The sequence below is a fragment of the Mus caroli genome, chromosome 16, assembly GCF_900094665.2.
Source record: "Mus caroli chromosome 16, CAROLI_EIJ_v1.1, whole genome shotgun sequence".
In the NCBI taxonomy this organism is placed as follows: Eukaryota; Metazoa; Chordata; class Mammalia; order Rodentia; family Muridae; genus Mus; species Mus caroli.
In genome coordinates, this window is record NC_034585.1 from 85,421,850 (window position 1) to 85,440,444 (window position 18,595).

General features: G+C 43.4%; 1 protein-coding gene across 1 annotated transcript in view; it reads right to left on the reverse strand.

The window, feature by feature from the left end:
• Positions 1-18,223, reverse strand: part of Paxbp1 (PAX3 and PAX7 binding protein 1) — a 30,533-nt gene extending 12,310 nt beyond the window's left edge. Inside the window, exons 1-10 of the mRNA XM_021184774.2 lie at positions 17,631-18,223; positions 16,181-16,309; positions 11,249-11,425; positions 10,455-10,676; positions 9,904-10,007; positions 8,812-9,029; positions 8,104-8,293; positions 4,241-4,364; positions 1,020-1,119; positions 821-936 (exon numbers count right to left, since the gene is read on the reverse strand). Of these exons, the coding sequence (XP_021040433.1) occupies positions 821-936; positions 1,020-1,119; positions 4,241-4,364; positions 8,104-8,293; positions 8,812-9,029; positions 9,904-10,007; positions 10,455-10,676; positions 11,249-11,425; positions 16,181-16,309; positions 17,631-18,144 (1,894 nt within the window). The 5' untranslated portion in view covers positions 18,145-18,223. The remainder of the gene's footprint in view (positions 1-820; positions 937-1,019; positions 1,120-4,240; positions 4,365-8,103; positions 8,294-8,811; positions 9,030-9,903; positions 10,008-10,454; positions 10,677-11,248; positions 11,426-16,180; positions 16,310-17,630) is intronic.
• Between the last annotated feature and the right edge of the window lie 372 nt (positions 18,224-18,595).

Genomic DNA, 18,595 nt, shown 5'->3' on the forward strand with positions numbered 1-18,595 from the left:
GTTAGAGAAACTGGGCCTGACAACACAGGAAAGCTGAGACAAGAATCACAAGTTCAAGGCCAGTCTGGGTAATTTAGACAAATTGTCTTAAAATTAATTTTTAAAAGGCTGAGACTATATAGCTCAGCAGAACTTAAATTTAATTCCTAGCACACCTCAATGGGGTGGAATGGAGGATGAAGGAAGTCACATAATCCCAAATGAGCACAGCCAGTGGGAGGAAGGGAGCTACTTAGGGAGTATTCTACAAAGGCCCAGCATAGACTTGTACCAACTGCTGCTCTCGGCTGAATTACACACTACTCTCCAGGCTGAGAGCTAGCTTACTGCAGCCTTAACTTTCAGACTAGACAGCTTCAGTCCTGTGGACCACAGGCTCCAGTACTGGCTCTGTTCCTTTAAAATTCCAGTTCTGAAGACTAAAATCACTATACAAGTATTAATTAAATCTCCAAATGTTGACTCTCGTTTTGAAAACTGTAAGTCTGAAAAAAATTAAAAAAGGATATAAAACAGCACCTCACTTACTGCAGAAGACATAAAAATTGTGACCATTTTATAACTAAAGGCCACAAGAGCAAAAGCTCTTCCTCAGAGCTGACAGCCTGAACTCACTCCCTGAGACTCCATGGTGGGTGAAGGAAAGAACCAACTCTCTGAAGTTACCCTGGCCTCCACAGCCCAAGTTGGCATGCAGACACATGCACAAATAAATAAATGTATATTTCAAAAGGTTTTTAGTAAAAAATAGTATTTTTTTAAAAGCACACCCATGTAGAGAACAATTTGATTGAGTCTCATTTCCAAATAAAAGCCTAACCTTTCTCCAGATTGAAATTAGTAATATCTGTAGACGTCTCTTCATCATCACTGGACAGGCCTTCCAGGTGATCTGCCATCTGACCGGTTTGCTCTCTGGCTTGCCTACGGCGAGTCCTAGATAACAAAGATTGATTTGTGAATTTAATTAAGGGATTCCAGCTTTCCTAGTAAGACACAGCCAGTATTTTCAGAATCACCTCCTGGCTTCCCGCTCTGCAATCCGACGTTTTGCATGTTCTTGATAAAGTGCCCGATCACGTCCAAAGGAATCAAGATTTGGTGCCATCAAAGCTTTATCTGTAAAACAACAAATACTTAAAATTAACAGTCTTCCTTCAACCATCATGAGGAAAGAATCTGCACAGAACAAGCCATTAATAGACTGCTTGCTAATCCTAACGGCAAGATTCTGCAATGACTGGTCAACTAGACAGGTTTTAGTATAGAACAAATCTTGGAATTCTTGAGTTTCCATGAGAAGAAGTAGAAGAATTAAAACAACGATTTCTAAGAGCACATAACTATTGCTGGGCTTACCGTCTGCCTGAGCAGCAGGACAATCAACAAACAAGTGAAAATCTACATTCCCCATGCAGAGGAAACACAGTGTTGCCATGAAGGAGTCTGAACAGTGCATGAAGACAGCAGAGAGACGTGGGAAGACCTGAAGCTCTGAGGCCAAGGCTGTAATGACTGCAATCTCCTAGCCTATGGAAGTTTCAAGTTTATTGAACACTACTCTCAGGGCGGGCACCACTGGGCACTCTGCATAGGGAGACCCTCTCCCATTTGCGGAGTAGGGAACTCTTCACACCGCACGCCCTGGCCACCTCTCAGCTCTCCTGAGGACTCGGTGCTCGTGCTCTACCGTTAGTTTCCAAGTCTCTCCTGCTTACACTTGTATTCCAGCATCATAGTTTTAGCTTCAAAGAAGTGGTTCTTGTTATTTCCTTCACAGCACCCGACCCTGGGCCTTACCGAGGCTAAGGGCACAGGTCAGCTGGCAGGGCTGCCTGCATGTAGGAAGCCCTAGATTCAGTCTGGAGCACCACATCTAAAGGGGGGAGGAGGAAGGGTGAGGACCTCAAAAACTGTCTCCCCAAAGCTATAAATTAGCTCTGGAGTCCCCTACTGTTTCCTCGGTCTCCTTGGCCTTTGTGGTGATCATCAAGTGCTCATTCACATAAAGACGTAAGATCAGGAGCAGGGGGATGGCCCAGCAGTTAAGTGTACACTGCTCTTACAGAAGACCAACGTTTAGGTCCCAGTGCCCACCCTCGGATGCCAACAATGCTCCAGTTACAGGGCTCTCTGTCTCTGCCCTTCAGGGGTACCTGCACTCTCTGTACTCGCTGCACACACAGACTCACTCAAATCCACATAATTTAAAAAACAGCAACAAAACTTTTTTTAAAAAGAAAAGCAAATATGGCATCTACCTGCACGGATGTGAGAAGGAAGAGGTGTTTGTTTCCCTTACATCACTGATACAATGACAACTCTTTTAGAGACCCCAGATGTCAGCAACTACAAAGTTGCTTAGAGTAGAGCAATTCTACTTAAGACATTCTGGAAAATACTAATTATTGAAAAGCAAAACAAAAACAAGGAACTGGCAGGTGGCATGAATTCACACAGTGAATGGTGCCACTTAAAGCTCGTGCAGATTTTTCACGTAGATTTTTGCTACTGTAATGTGCAGCAGGAAAACAAGCCCTAAATTCTGCTCTGCACACCTTCAAACCACTCTACAGCTCACAGTACTTTATTTTTTCCTTAAATAGCTGACAAGAAATGAGAAACCCCCCCCCAAAAAAAAAAAAAATCAAAGCATGGTTTCCTTTATGCCTGTTAAAACTATGCAAAATAAATGCAAATAAGAGCTTACAAACAGATAAAGATGACACTGTCCTTTTAAAAAGGAACATCAAATTGATTCCTTCATGCCTCATAAATTTCTTTAAATCTTTTGTCGATTATATCCCTCAAAAATAGTGGGGTTTTTTGTTTTTGTTTTTTGACTTTTCTTTCAATCCTTTCCATTTTCAGTCTTGTTAGCATGCATCATATAACTACCACTCCAAACCCACAGCCTCACACTATGAGGAATACATTACACAGAGAAGACAGTGAATGTGCTACAGCTCACACCACCCATCTTAAAAGGAGGTTACTCCCTCTACATGTGCAACGGTTACCTGTAATCTGCCCCCGAAATCTGGCTCTGGATCAAAAGTGATCTGGGAGGGATGCATTAGTCATTTAGGTGCCCAAGGTCAATGATGCAACTTAAACCATTTACAGCAAAACCAGGTCAAAGCCATTCATATGGCTGTACAACTGAATCTACAGGGGCGGGTCTGAGTGCCACAGCACTTTCTCTATGTGCCTCTCTCACACCCATCACACCCATCAGACAAACAGGAGAAGGTCTTCCCATGGATGCAATAGCTGACTGGGAAGACAGGCTCCTTCATCAATCCTGGAGCCGTGGTTTAACATGCAGATTTCTGGATAGGAAGGACCTACGAAGAATCTCCAGGACCGGAAGATCTGCATTTTAAATGAGCACATCAGATTCCTACGGAGTATGATGCATATGGAGATTGCTAACACAGAAACAAAGAAAGGACAAAAGAAACCACCAGGAGCCCGTACTAAGAAAATACCTGCCACACCACCCAAGACTATGACCTCGATCAGGGAAATGGAATTAAAAGGGTTTCTAAGGTGTCTGGCTTAAGAATCTCAACCACAGGAACTGAAAAGGTTGCCAATTAATTTGTGGGTTTTTTTTTCATAATTCATGTCATAAGTAACAAAAAATTTCTATAATTTTCACAAAATGTCAAGAACTGTATATATACAATATGCAATATGTAGCAAACTAGGAAGAAAGCACATTTAAGAAGAAATACAAAAGCATTGCTTTACCCAGGGCTGTAACAACTGCTCAGGTTCTGCAGCTACCGCAGGCCACACAACACAGGCTCCTCTCTGCTCCCTCCCCGAGCTCCCAAGTCCCTAAACTCAGTACTTCCTGCTGTGATCCAAACAGTATTCATATCAGTGTCAGGAACAGAATGCAACTGGGGTGGGGTGGCCTGTCAATTAGGGCCAAAGAGACAGTGGCTTTAGGATAAATGCTGTTCCTGTGTTTGTATGCTCTATCAGCTGACTGAAAAGCACATCCAGGGAAGAGCAGACTGACAGAAAGAATATTAGTACAACAGTGGGCTGCTTGGTTAGGTCATACTTTCTTAAACATAACCCAAGTACATGCGTTACAATTTTTAGATCTACCTTAAATTATGAACAAGGAAAATTCTAAAAGAAAAAGGTCTGTAATTTTCAATTAGGCTGCACTAAGTAAACAAGGTTGTTTAATGAAAAATAAAAACCTTCAAGATGGACTGACTTGAATGGCTTGAAAACTCCGAAGATTCATCTTTAATATCATCTTGTCGTCTTTGGACAAGGCGGGAAGCTCGCTGTCTGTACAGCTGGTGTATTGCTGATTCAAGTTCGTTAATCAGTGGCACCTGTAAAAATACAACACACTCCGTAACACCAAACTCCAGCCTTAGCCACGGGCTCATCCGAGGGTTCCATGCTATGTCCGGTTTTCTGAAAAAGTACTCTCTCTATGGACAAAATAAGCGGGAGTCCCCAACAAGAGCAGATCAGCAAGTCACTCTGTAAGTAACCCATGTGCAAAGCTAAATGTCCAGTGCCTGTTATCGGAGCAAAGGTTACCTTAGTAATGTAACGCTCTGTGTTAATAAGAAGGAGAGATGTCAGGCTCTTTATCGTCAGAGAAAATATGAGTATTTATTTATACGTTCATATAATTTTCTAGCAACATGAACCACATGACAAATTTTGTAGGTTTCTCTTTCTGTTTTGAAGATGAAGTCTATGTAGTTTCCCCTGGTCTAAAACTCACTGTGAGCCCTAGCTGGCTTGCTGCCTCTCCCTCCTGAATGCTGCAATTCCAGGCACATAGCACATTTAGTAAGCTTCCTGGTTTAAATGATCGTTGTGCTATTAACTGTCCAATTTTAAGTTGTTCAGCCTCTCACTCATATAAAGTACCCTACAATAATGTTACACTGTTCTGCAATGTTATTGTACATTTTACAACTAAACTAAAAAGGTAAATAAATTTTTAACTATTGCTAACCAGTCTGAAATCAAACTCTGAAATTTCTCTTCCTAGCAAATGTTTGAGTTTTTATTTTTTAATAAAATCTTCAAATGAATTACCAGGTTTCAAAATGACAAAACTCTTCCAACTTATATACCTATCTAGTTTACTTAGTATAAAAAGAATATAAAGACGACCAAACATGGCATCTAAGTTTTCAAAAGCCAGAATACCTTTCTTTATAAATATCTTACTAAGCAACCAAATGCTATGAAACTTTCACAAAACACAAAGGACCACTACACATACCCAAAGAAACCAGAAATTCTTGTCTCCTGGTAGTTAATAAATGGGAAAAGACACTAATTAGAGTTTGAGAAAATTTGCAGCAAGTGATACAGCAGCTTCCTGAACTGGATAGACTATAACTGGGGAATAGAAAAGCTAGGTGGGATATAGGGGTGAGTGGGAGAAAGTGGTTTTACATTCTTGCAGGATTCCATTGCCAAAGGAGCAAATGTTCCAAGAAATGTTCTTTAATATGCTATACTATGGGCAAACATATCCCAACACAGCAATGACTATTCTGTAGTCCACGTAACTATCTAATGTGAAATGTTTATTTCCCAGTAACTGTTGTTATCACGTGGCTTAGGCTGCTCATCTACATCCCCGTAACCTCCTCTTTAAACCCTGCAAGAGTAAATTCAAAGGTAGTGAAGATGTATCTTTTTCATCGGAGATAAACATCCCCTACAGTGCTCAAGCCTGTGCTGGCATTGTAAAGAATTATCTGATTGAGGAACTTGGTGTGTCTTTTAAGACAACTCTGGGAACTAGAGCTTAAAATTCAATTTTAGCTCTCTTTGGAAGTTCACAACACTGACTTATCTAAAGAGTCTGCCATGGGGGCTGGTGAGATGGCTCAGTGGGTAAGAGCACCCGACTGCTCTTCCGAAGGTCCAGAGTTCGAATTCCAGCAACCACATGGTGGCTCACAACCATCCACAACGAGATCTGGCGCCCTCTTCTGGAGTGTCTGAAGACAGCTACAGTGTACTCACATATAATAAATAAATAAATAAATCTTTAAAAAAAAAAAAAAATCTTTTAAAAAAAAAAAAAAAAAAAAGAGTCTGCCATGATAGTTTCTTTAGCCTCTCCAAACTACAAACCATCAGGATTAATTTATTCAGGAGCAAATGTAAAATGAAAGTCACAAGATGACTGGAAGGGAAACTAAGTTGTGGAAGTTAAAATGACCAACAGACAATTTAAGTTTAAAAATCACTCTAACTTCACAAAGAGGAGAAAAAGGAATGTTTAACTTACTCTGAAAGAACATTTCAGCATAACTGAACATAACATTCATACCTATCCAATTCTCCCTACTTTAAAATTTTTATCTTCAAATATCATAAGGATGACAACACATGACATTTTCCTCAGAAGCACACAACTGATTGCATGCATGTGAAGACGTAAGAAGTAAGTACACACCTCTGAAATATAGGACTATCTGCTCCTTTTACTGAAAATATATTCAGTATGTCAGGGTTCAGATCTGCTACAAAAATATCTAAGTGACTCTATGGCCAACCAGGCTCCCTGAAATAGACTTCTCCAGGCACACGGTAGACAGAAAGGGAAGCACACTAAAGAATCAGCAACAGACACTGTGTCCTAACTCTTCTTAATCCAGGGCCAGTGTAATCTAACTTTATATATTTTCGCACAATATTTACAGTCTGAGTGCTTACATCTGTAAGTTCTATAAAGCAAAAGCCAAAACACCTAAAGAAGCAGGTAAAAGAGACCATTTCCAAACACACAGCACTGCCTCAGGAAGGGACCTTATGGGACATGGCTGCCTCTGCCATGTAGGTCCTTCTTCCAATCTTGTGCAAACAGCTAAACTCATGGTTCCTCCCTGGCCCCAAGCAACTGACGTGCCACAGGAATAGCACAGCTGCAGGTGAGTATTTCAAACCATGCTAAGTGCTAGAGAGGCTATGATGAATGCACCATCCCAAGTCTGACCGCACACAACTCAACGAAGACCCATCAGAAAGACAAGCCTCATTGCACGTCTGTTAACCTTTAGCTTTATTGTATTTAAGCGAGCATCCAGCTAAACTTTACACAGTCTGCCAGAACAAAAAAGCCTAGTTAATGATAAAGAAAAATGTGCCTTCCTACCCAAGATTCTGAGAAAAAATATTTAAGAACCATAATGTTAACATTTTGTAAAGCTAAGGTGAAGTGCACCAATGCTATAGGCCAGCCCATCAAGCTAGACAGCCCTTTCCTTTAGTTCTATTATTGATCGTGTGTGTGCCAGCATGATGTGTGGGGTGCTGGTGCCACAGCCTGTGTGTGGAGGTGAGGGTCCACTCCCTCCTTCCACTTTACAGGGGTGCTTCAACAGCAAGCACCTTTACCTGCTCAGCCATCTTGCCGCTCTTCCTCCCACCTTTTAAATTTTAAATTATTACTGTACGTGTCTGTGCATGACATATATGGAGTATTATCTTAAAACAAACAAACAGGAAGTTACTTGAGAAGTCAGCATATGCAACTAATTTTTAAATATATTCAAAAGATTTTGTCAACTGTCACACTAAAGCAGTGAATTCAGAAATGAGAAATGGTCAAGGAATAAAAACATGATAATGAATGGCTTCTGAAATGAATCACTGGCTTAGATGGTAACAGAAATACGGCCATAAAAAGTGGAACTAGCTAGCAAAAACTTGTCATGTACGGCACTATTTATAAATGTCTACAATTCCTGAAAAATAGTATAAAAATGAAATTAGACCTGAACCATAAAACAAAACACTATTAGGTAAATCCCTTTTATCTATCAACTCAGTGCAGGCCAGTAAACTAACATGATACTAAGACAGGACTTTTCAGAGTCTGAAAACGTGCGCTCTGAGGCAGTCTCTTTTTGTTTGGACGAAGCACTCTGTTGGCCTCAACTAATGATGTAAAGAAAATGAGACATGACTTCAGCACTTCTAAAAGCCGAGTATACTGTTTCCTGAGAATGACACGATGCTCTATGAACGGCCACCTAGGTCTCCCTATTTTTGCCTTAAACAAAGAGATTATTATTTTTGCATTCTTACCTTTTCACTGAAACACTCAAGCAAGTCTTGGACATACCCTCGCATTTCTTGCAAAAATTTATACCGTTCACCAATACCCCCAGAAGACCCTTCTAATCTCTCAATAGCCCTGGTGGAGTCCACTCGGCTTTGCAGATGTTTTTCATGCTGCTGTTGATTGGTTTTGTGCAATTCTTTCATGGAGTCCAACCTTAAGAACACAAAAGGATAAATATAACACATTTACATCTAGAATTCAATGTTGTCAGGACTCTTGCAATACTATAATGCATTTTAGTTCCATTACTAGAACATGAAAATATTCGGAATGCATCTGTCTTTGCTGCTTTTCTTATAAAAGTAAAATAAAATAAAAAATAAATTTAAAAAGGCAATTTACAGACTTCAATAGTTATTTGGTGGGCTAACCAAAATCTCCTGCTCTGGGTCTCCCCCCATCTCTTGACTACACTTTCAGAGTCCGAGAGGTGAAAACTCAGCACTGTCTTCCACAAGCTCATGGAGCGGCATTTTAATAACTTTGAGGCTTCCACAGAAGTAATCCAGGAAGGTAGCAGAGCAAAGCAGGAAGTCCTCTTCTGTGTGGCTTTGGAAGGTGGGTCAGTGAGTCTTCTTTGCCGGCATGCTGCATCTGCCACCCCAGACTACAGGGTGCCTGAGGGACCAGAAAGCTAGCAGACAGGTCTTTAAGAAGTTGATCTGCCCTACCTGTCTTTAAGCTGTTTCTTTACCAAATCAATAGTAACGGGAGCCATCTCATTACTGGGAGTTTTGAAAGGGACTGTATTATCTGTTTTTTGAGACTTGGCATCTGATGATCCATAGGCTGTGTAACTATAAGGTATGCCATAGGATGCACCGTAAGGCATTGTCTGGTAAGTGTTCTGGTAGTACATATTCACTTCAGTGGGCTGACTTGCTTGAACCTGAAAAAAATGGATGTGTGAGTAAATTAATTTTAAAAATAAATAAATTTAAAACATTTAAAAAATATATAAATTTAAAAATAAATAAATTTTAAAAATAAATTTTGTTATGAACAAAACCAAACAACAGCAAAAATTATACCCACTTCCCACACAGGAATTAAGATAGTAACTACAATATTCTTCAAAATCAAATAAACATAGGGTTGTATAAATTCCTAGGTCCTGGTGAAATCACTGATTTTATTTCTAATGGTTTTCAGAAAAAGTCTCTCCGAGTCTAGAAAGGAAATAAATGTATGACCCAGATAACATGTAAGAGGATAAATGACTTCGTTTACTTTTCATGACTCTTTCAGCTACTCCAAGGTTCCCCAGTCTGCTCCCAACACTACAAACAAGAATGCTCACATTATGCAACTTCCTCTGTGCTGCTGCAAAACACATCACTGGGACTACTTTGCCAGATATTCTTTAACAATCTCATTTTTTGCATACCTGGGAAACCCATCTTCAAAATTAAAACATTAACAACAAAAACACAACATTTGGTTCAAGGTAGAATTCTCAAGCTGCGGCATGTGACAGAATCACCTAGGAAAGTTGCTAAGCAAGCGCTGGGCAAGCCCCACATTCTGACCCCACTGTGCTCTGTCATGGCTTCCAGATGCTGCTGCTGAAGGACCAGTTGGAGAAACTGGACAATGATCCTCCATTCTGACTATAAAAAGCAAACTCTGACATAGTGTCTTCTACAGACCCGATGACTACATAACCACATGCCAATGCACCCGTGACAGCCGGCTGAGTGGCAAAGGCTCGCTGTGGTCCACTCCACGTCTACCTGTTTTCCTCCCGCAGTCCGTCTTCTTACCTGAGGGATGTTAATTCCTTTTCTAATCTGCTCCTGCTCCCAGCGGCTGAGCTCCTCGTCTTGCTCTCCAGTTACTAACGCGTCATCGTCACTCCCCTCAATACCTGAGGCCAGAAAAAGAGAAATCAACATCCAACAGCAGGAAGGAAGCGGCCCTGAGCTGTTCTCGAGAACTAAGCACAAATCCTGATCTTGCTAACACGTCTGCTTTGATCTGGTTGATCCTCCTGACTTTGTCTGTTTTAATGATGACACCCTTCTTTAATGCTAAGATAGTATTTAGTGTTTCACTTACAATCTTTGGCTTCTTAAGTTCTTTTAAGCTTGACATCAACTCTACAAAGGGAAGCACAGACTGTATGACTTAGGAACAGAGAGTAACATAAATTTATGTACAGAAAGTCCTTACTACTTGCGACCCAGAACTGCTGAAGACATAGACGTGGAACATCCTCGTACTCTGGCGAGAACAGTTAACACATAGCTGCTTCAGTGTGGGGTCGTCTGTCTAATGCAGCGCAGTGCGCTTGCTGTCAAGTCCAGCAAGTTACCTATCTCCTCAGCGATCTTTTGTCTTTGTGATTTTTCCTTCACAGAAAAAACGATCCGGCGCTTCTCATCATCGTCCTCATCGTCGCTGGCATCATTCTCGTCCTCCCGGACGAGGCGGCCTTTACCAGGCTCACTGTCGTGAGGAGTGAAGTCGCCCAGCTCCCGGGCCAGTTGTCGCTTCTTTCTTGCAGCATGTATGAAAGCTGCATCTGGGATTTCTCCTAGAAACAAAAGATCAGAATGATAAAAAAAAAAAAAAAAAAAAAAAAAAACGCATGTACCTGGGATGTGAACAGCACTTTCTTAAAAACAGCAAGAATACAATAAATAATCCAAGATAGTCTTGTCAGCATGGTACTTAACCCTGGCTCCTGGTGCCTCTTCCTAAACTCTACATGCAAACCAACTGATGAACTCTCGATGAACTGCGTCACGATTTCCCCAACCCAGCAGAGACATCTTTTCCGAGACACTCAGTTCTGGTCCTGTCACCCACATCAGGTGGCTCCCACCCACCTGTAGCTCTAGCTCCAGGGAAACCAACGTACCCTTCAGGCTCCTCAGGAACTTGCACTTACATGAACATACCCATACAGATACACCAAACACAGAACATTCTTAAAGTATTTCTTAAGAAATAAGAAACTTTGGAAAACTAAACTTTTGGGCCTTGTATTTTCTGTATTTGCAAATATAGAAACAGCGTGCCTTACACAGACGTCCTCAGTACAAGCATCACTTTGTCGCAGGGCCCTAAGGCCAGGATCCAGGCCGTCATCCGGTAAGCACTCACCTGGGCGGAGCACATTCAGGGAAGACAGAGCATTGGAGAAGGCGCCCCCGGCCTTGGGCTTCTCCTCCTCCTTCTCGCTCTCCATGTCCATTTCATCCTCACCGTGCTCGCTGATGACAACTCCATCTTCTGGGTTTGCGTCCTTAGCATGACACGTTTTATCCAGAGGCTGGTCACCTGCAGTTTTGAAAAGACCAATTAAAATATACTTAAAGTAGAAAGTCATAAACTATCAAGGCACTTCTTATTAAATCTTGAGCTCAGTCCACTAAAACTGACTTCATTTCTAGTACTTAAAAACCTCAACCATAAATATGAAATAGCGCAGAAGATAGGACTGGGTAAGGGTAATACAGAGAAAACAGGGATAAAATGACATTTTGGTTAACTTTGTAAAAAATTTAGTAAATGTATCAAAATCTCACTAAGTAATCCTGTGCAGGTGTGCAGCACTGCATGTGGATGTGTGCACATGTGTACAGCTCCCCTGGAGCTGAAGTTATAGGCTGTTTTAAGTCACCCCATGCAGGTGCTAGAAACTGAACTCAGGTCCTCTGTAAGAATAGAAAGTGCTCTGAACTGGTGAGCCACCTCTGCACTGCCTGCTCACACACTTTTAAACTCATTTCCTACTTTACGCTGGCACTGGACTAAACACTCCACCCATTTATGACAGTCTTCTGTTGAGAGCTAAATATTTGGTGGTTGAATGACTGTACAAATACGACTTTTCATCTATCATCAAGATGAAGAGACCCCAACAATTACATCTACACTGTACGAGCCTGACCCTGTCACAACTCAACATTTAAGTACGTGCCACAAAGCACAGCAAACCTGATAGATCTGTGAGCCCAGAGTGAGACAGAGACACATTATAGACTATAGAACACTAGGACTATTGACTGGGAGGAAGCTCTGGAATGGTCACATTCTAACATGTAGACAGAGTTCTCAATATCAGTTCCAGTCTGAGTTGAAGGCTGACTTAAGAATACATTCCCACTATGAGTGTATATCATTGTAATAAACTGTTCTAGGTCTGTAACACTTCCAATTAACTTAATCTCTTCTATTACTTGCTTTGACCTTGACCCACTGGCCTTGATAATGCTTTTCCTGGGCACAATGAGTACAACTTAAAGAGAAGAGCAAAGCTTCTTCTAAAGGGAAAGACCACCTGTTTCCTCAGTGGCTCACTTTCCCACGCTGTTAGCACGCCCTCCTCCTCAGACAGTGCCCTTCCTACACACAGCAGTCCTGGGCTAGGCAATCTCAGGCCATCCTCTTTCTCATTCGTCAGGGTGGTGTTCTTTAAAGTGCAGCCTTACCTTGCTAGTTACCAACTTCCCTGTTAAGTGCATGTGACGCCTAAGGCTTTACAAATTAGTTTAGTCACATGGCTAGATAAAGTACCTTTTTATTTTATTTTATTTTTTAGTATAGATAGAGTTTATTCAGGGCATAGGGAAGGGAGTTAAGAGGGTTGCAGAGGCAGAGAGAAAGGGGGGGGGTGTGAACTAGAGAGGCCATGAGCGTGTGGAGAGAGAGGGGAAGGGAAGTGGGGAGAGAAGGGGGGAGGGAAGAACAAGGCAGCAAGAGAAGAGCAAGAGCTGGTTTTTTTTTTGAAGTACCTTTTTATTTGAAAGATTATTTTCATATTTATTTTTTATATGTGTGATTATCACATGGTCCCACAGCATACGTGTAGAAGTCAAAGGACAACCTTCAGGAGTCAACTCTCTCCTTCGGGAGGTGAATTTCTGGGAGCTGAACTAAGGTAGTCAGGCTTGGCAATTTTTTATTTACTGAACCAACTTGCCAGCCCCACTCTACCTATTCCCTCCTCTAAGTCCGGTGGCCTCTCAGACTGAAAACAGATCTAATGCACTCAGAGGGTGAATGAGCCAATAGATATTTTAATGGGTCACTACTTGCAGTTTATTACTGTGGTAAAATAAAATAGACTTGAACTATAGCATATGAAGATGGCTCAGCAGATACAAGTGTCTAGCAAGCCTGCTGGCCTGAGTCTCATGCCCACTACCTAACTGGTGGAAGGCAGGAAGCGCCTCCTGCAGGCTGTCCTCTGACCTCCCCTTACAGCATGCGTGCGTGCACACACACACACACACACACACACACACGCGCACACATGCACGCACGCACACACACACTCGAGCACACACACACACACACACACACACACACGCACACACGCCTCCTGCAGGCTGTCCTCTGACCTCCTCTTACAGCATGCGTGGCAGTACACCTGGTAGGCAGTAACAGCTTGTGCATTTGTTGACAATCAGTTGCTTAGGTGTGATGTCCCCAGATCTAGTCAATGACAGGCAGGCTGTCAGACTTTCCTTCCCAAGCTTCACTAGGGCACTGCATGTGCACTCACGTCCTATCCAGCTGCTCACCTACAGATGGCGTGCTGCTCCGTGTGCTAGCTGCAGGGAGTGCTGGGAAGATGAGCACACAAATCCCTCTTCAAGACCTTGGGTTTCTTTTCAAGCTGTGTCTGTCACAAGTGTCAGTCCTGAGTCTTCTGGTCTAGTCACATACTCAACTCTACCTCTACCCAGGTCCTCTTAGCAATTGTCCTAGTGTCCTGTCATTTTGACTGTTCTAAATATCAACTATTATCAAATCAAATCATACAGTATTTGCTGTTCACCTTCCTCGCCAATAGTGCAGAAATATTCTAGTTTCTTTAAATTGTCAACATTTGCAATTTGCTGAGGGGTTTTCCTTTATTTGTAAAAAATAGGCATCTTAATGGGTATATAGAAGTAAACATCCCCCGTACATTCTCATGAAAAGTTATTATATGTGTGTGTATGTATATATGTTTTTTTCAGTTCTGCACCTCAAATGGATGCATGTTTGAGTATTGATCCCAGGGAGCACAGGAGGCCCACAGCTGTAAGGAGGCAGAAGCAAGGTGATTACTCTCTAAACTACCCTAGCCTGTGTGGGTGGAGGCCAGCCTGGTATATATAAGGGCCTGCCTTGACAAGGCTCCACTGAGCCCTTCAGTTTAGTTTAGGAATACCACAAAGCCAGGGTTTCATCAATGATGCTTTTGAGTTAATTCGTCTTTGCCTACCTATGTACTTACAAGTACAGAGATCTAGACGATGTGTTAACAATACTTCCAGGACTGTTGTTTCAAGAACAGGAAGGACAACCTATGGTACCTACCAACAGGTGTTTCTACCTCTGGGGAGAACTCTGAATTCCCTGATGAGTATAGAACCCAGCAACAGTAGGAGACAGGAAAATCACAAAAGATGGCCTTAAGAACTTTCTACTGACTTCAGTCTGAACTTCACGGTGAGTGGTAAGCACACCCCCAGGTTTTTCTTAATTTCCACTCTGCACCCCTCGAGGAACTTGTAGACAGTCAGTTCTCAACAACTCAGGGAGTGGAACAGTTCCCAAGATGCAGAAATAGTTCCATTCTCTAAAACACTCTTTCTCCCACCCACCTTCCCTATACCACAACAATGCACAGCTCTCATTTACCCTGGCACAAAGTTTCAATTTGGCTGCTGCTTCTAACAGCAAAGCATACATGAAGTGTATCAATTTTTCCTAGGAATGTTTCTCAAAAAGCCAGTTTCTGCAAACCGCCCCTCCTGAAAGTGTTTCTCTGGGTAGCCCTGGCTGTCCTGGAACTTGCTCTTTAGACTAGGTTGGCCTCAAACTCACAAGATCCACCTGCCTCTGCCTCCTGAGTGCTGGAGTTAAAGGCATGTGGCAGCACTGCCTGGCAACAGCTATCACTTTTAACCCACCCACAATTTCCCAGGGCCAGGAAAAATGTCAATCTTATTCAACTTTCTAAAGCACCAAGTTCAAAGTTGGCCACTAAGTTTCAACTGCTTTAGGACTCCAACCTCTCCGTGTTGCAACTCAGGACACCTGTTAACACCAGGTTACAGTTTCAAACGCTGTTTACCATGTCCTGTCTCCAACTCTAACCCCTTACTGCATTTCATTCACAACCTGTCAACAACTTGTCTTTTACATTCAAACACTGAACTACTCAGTTCGCAAAGAGCTAGTCAAGTGTACTTGCTCCTTGGAGGTATTCCCACACTCTCTCCAGTTCTGGGAATTCCAATCAATGATCTAGCTTCACACCCTACTTTTCGACAAAGCTGTCCCCCTTTTTCTAAAAATGTGTAGTTAACCTTTGACCTCCAGGCCAGAGTGTCTGCTAACACTTCTATTGAATATTTATGTAACAGTCTCCATTGCTACACTGTAAACTTGAGATATAATAGTATTCTTATTCAAGCCTGTAGCTGAGAACCTGGAAAATACTCTCTTTAAGCCTTTGAAATAAAGATGTCTCTGAAACATCTATATGAGAGTAACCAGTTATAATGAGTGCAAACATTAACCAGGTAAAGTAACTGCTTGAAACACTTTAAACTTTGGGACTGGTGGGATAGAATGTTTGCCTCCAGAAAAAGTAGAGGGAAAGTTTTAAACTTGAGTTTTGAGAGGACAATGTCCCTGGCCTCTTAGTATCAAACAAGGCTGCTGAGTATTGGTATTACCAACATTAACTTCTTACACGTTCTGTAAGAGCTATTTTCAATATGGAAATACTACCAGAGGAACTCAAGTCTGTCTCTGTGAAACAGCAGTATAAAAATTTTAAATAGAATAATCTGTCTTTATGGCTCAAACAGAAAATCTCTCTTCCTTCTCCATACAACAGTCTCTATATTAGCAAGAATTCAGAAGCAACATTCCATCTTTTTTTTTTAAACGTGTGAGAAAAATTATAGAACAGTATTGCAAACTTATTGTGGACACTGGTTAGCAGAAAGAGTTCACAATATATACTGCAAAGCCCTGTGGGAAGGAGCCGCTATTTTCTCTCACTTGAAAGAATTATCTGATACTTACTGTCAGCTGCTGTGTTGAGTTCTGTCTTGATCTTTGATTTTTCAAGGTCTTCTTTATATTCTTTCTTAAGCAATTTAACTATCTTTTTGCTGTAACTTGATTTCTTTACTTTGAACACTTCTTCGTTTTCTTAAGAGAAACAGAATGAAGTCTGTAAGACACCAACTCAGAAAGTGCTCTCCCTTCCTCGTGCCTTCCTGCTGTTTTCATTCTGCCAGCATATTTTCACACACACAAGTCATTACAAAATCTGAAGTTTATTGCAATCTATCACAGACTCAAAAAACGGGTATTGCCAGGCTTGGCAGCAAATGCCTGGGATCCCAGAGCTGGGGAGCCAAAGGCAGGGAGATCTCTGAATTTGAGATCAGCCTAGACTACAGAGTGAGTTCCAGAACAGCCAGGGCTATAATATAGAGGCTCAACAAAACAAAATTAAAACAAACAAAAAATAATATCAATTCCAGAAACTAAATGAAAATTTTAGTGAGTAACCCAAGGAACTTCAAAATTGTTAATTTTTGGCATATTTCACCCATCTCAGGATAAAAAAGTATTTAGAATGCTTCCTTAAAATATTAAGTCAAGAAACCTAAAACAATACACCCCCCAAAGTTATTCTGCCAAGTCTGAATAACTCTGGTCACAATAACAGTTAGTTCAAAATTATGCCTAGAGTAAATCATTTTGCAAAACTAAGTTTCGAGTGACTTAGCCCCCATCTTTAATTTGAAAATCCAAGTCAAGAACAAGACATTTCAAACAACCCAAAACCTGGTCTGTAGCTCCTTCAAACAAAATTCCAGAGAGGCCAAAGATAATTCACCCATCTTTCTAGAAACACGAAAGCATGACGCAAGACTTTCGAAACTCATCCAATTTTTCCTAGCATGATATTGGGGTACAAGTAAAATCGAAATCCCCTGCAGCCTGGTCCCTCTTCTGCTTCAAGAGCCAGTGCCACAGCGGACATCTGCTCCGCCCATTTACTTCTACAGAGAAACCGAGACTGGACAACAGCAAGGGAGCAATTGGACCAAGGTCACTGGGAGCCAGGGCTGCAGCCCCAGAATTGCTCCCAGCCCTGGTTTCGGTCCTCCTCTTTAACAATCCGGCCTTCTTAAACAAGGAGGCCTAAACCGAGACGCCAACAAGCCGCGGGTACAGAGGCCTGCAGACGACTAAGAGCAGGTAGTTAACCAAGGGACTCGGGCTGTCTGCAACTCGCAAGGTAGGAAACGGATCCACGGAGCATCGAGCCTTCTCCTCCACTCAGGATGGCTGATCAGGGCTCTGACAGCCGGAGGAGGGACTGCACAGGCCGTAGACTTGGCTGGTGGCAGCGCGGGAACACAACCCCAGGCAGATCGGGAGGCCGGAGGTGGGGAAAGGGGCGCGGCGCTCGGGCGAGCACGGGCTTGGGGTCCGCGTGGGCCGGGCGGGGGCTTACCTTCCTCCTCGTCCTGGAAGCTGAGCAGGCTGGCCCTGGGCACCTCTTTGTTCTCGCGAGGCCTCTTGCGCGGCTTCAGCCCGTTGCCGGGCTCCGCGCCGCCGGGGATGCCGCCCCCGGCCTCAGCGCCGAGGCCCGGGTGGTGCGCGGAAGGCGGCGGTGGCAGCGGCCCCGGGCCCAGGAGCGACTCCCCCGCGGGGGCCCGGTCGCCGCCGCCAGGGCCGGGCTCTTCGCCCGAGGCCGGCGGGGGCAGCAACGGTGGCGGCTCCTGCTCCTCATCGCGCTCCCGCTCCTCCTCCTCCGAGTCGTTCCGCTTGCGCACGTTCACCCGCCGGGCCTTTCGGAACATCCCAGCCGCCGTCACCGCGCTCTCACAGCCGCTCGATGACTGAGAGGACGAGGGAGCGCGGAGACCACCGCCGCGCACGCGCAGTCGCGAGAGTCTCCCTCCCCCGCCCCCCTCAGCCGGGTCGTCGCGGCTCTGGCTAGCTACCGCGCCGCCTCGACTGCGCATGCGCCTGGGCTCTCCTCGCGCCCCACTACTTGGGCGGCGTCTCTTTGCACTGCCCTCTAGCGGCGCGGGGGACTGTTGGCACGGAACCCTCCGACTCCAGTGTTGTTCCAAAGGTCACAAAGAGGATCATCGAGATGAGAGGAACGAGTGTAGTCTGTCGTCTCGGAGCGCGTTGCTGCAATGCGTCTTCCGCGCTTACACGGAGCCGTTACGTGTGGCAGCCTCCCTCCCACTCAGCGCCTGCAGGGTAAACAGAGGCGGGAGGCCGGGGAGAAGCGGAGGGACGAGTCCGTTGACTTGGGCTTGGGAAGGGAAAGTGCATCTCCATGGTTCATCTCCCTCCTAATAACGCGAGGCGATGCTAGCAGATATCGTCTACAGATCAGAAAGTCCATTTAATACTTGCTATCTCTACAGCTTTATCAACGCACACACTCTCAAAGGCGTGGGA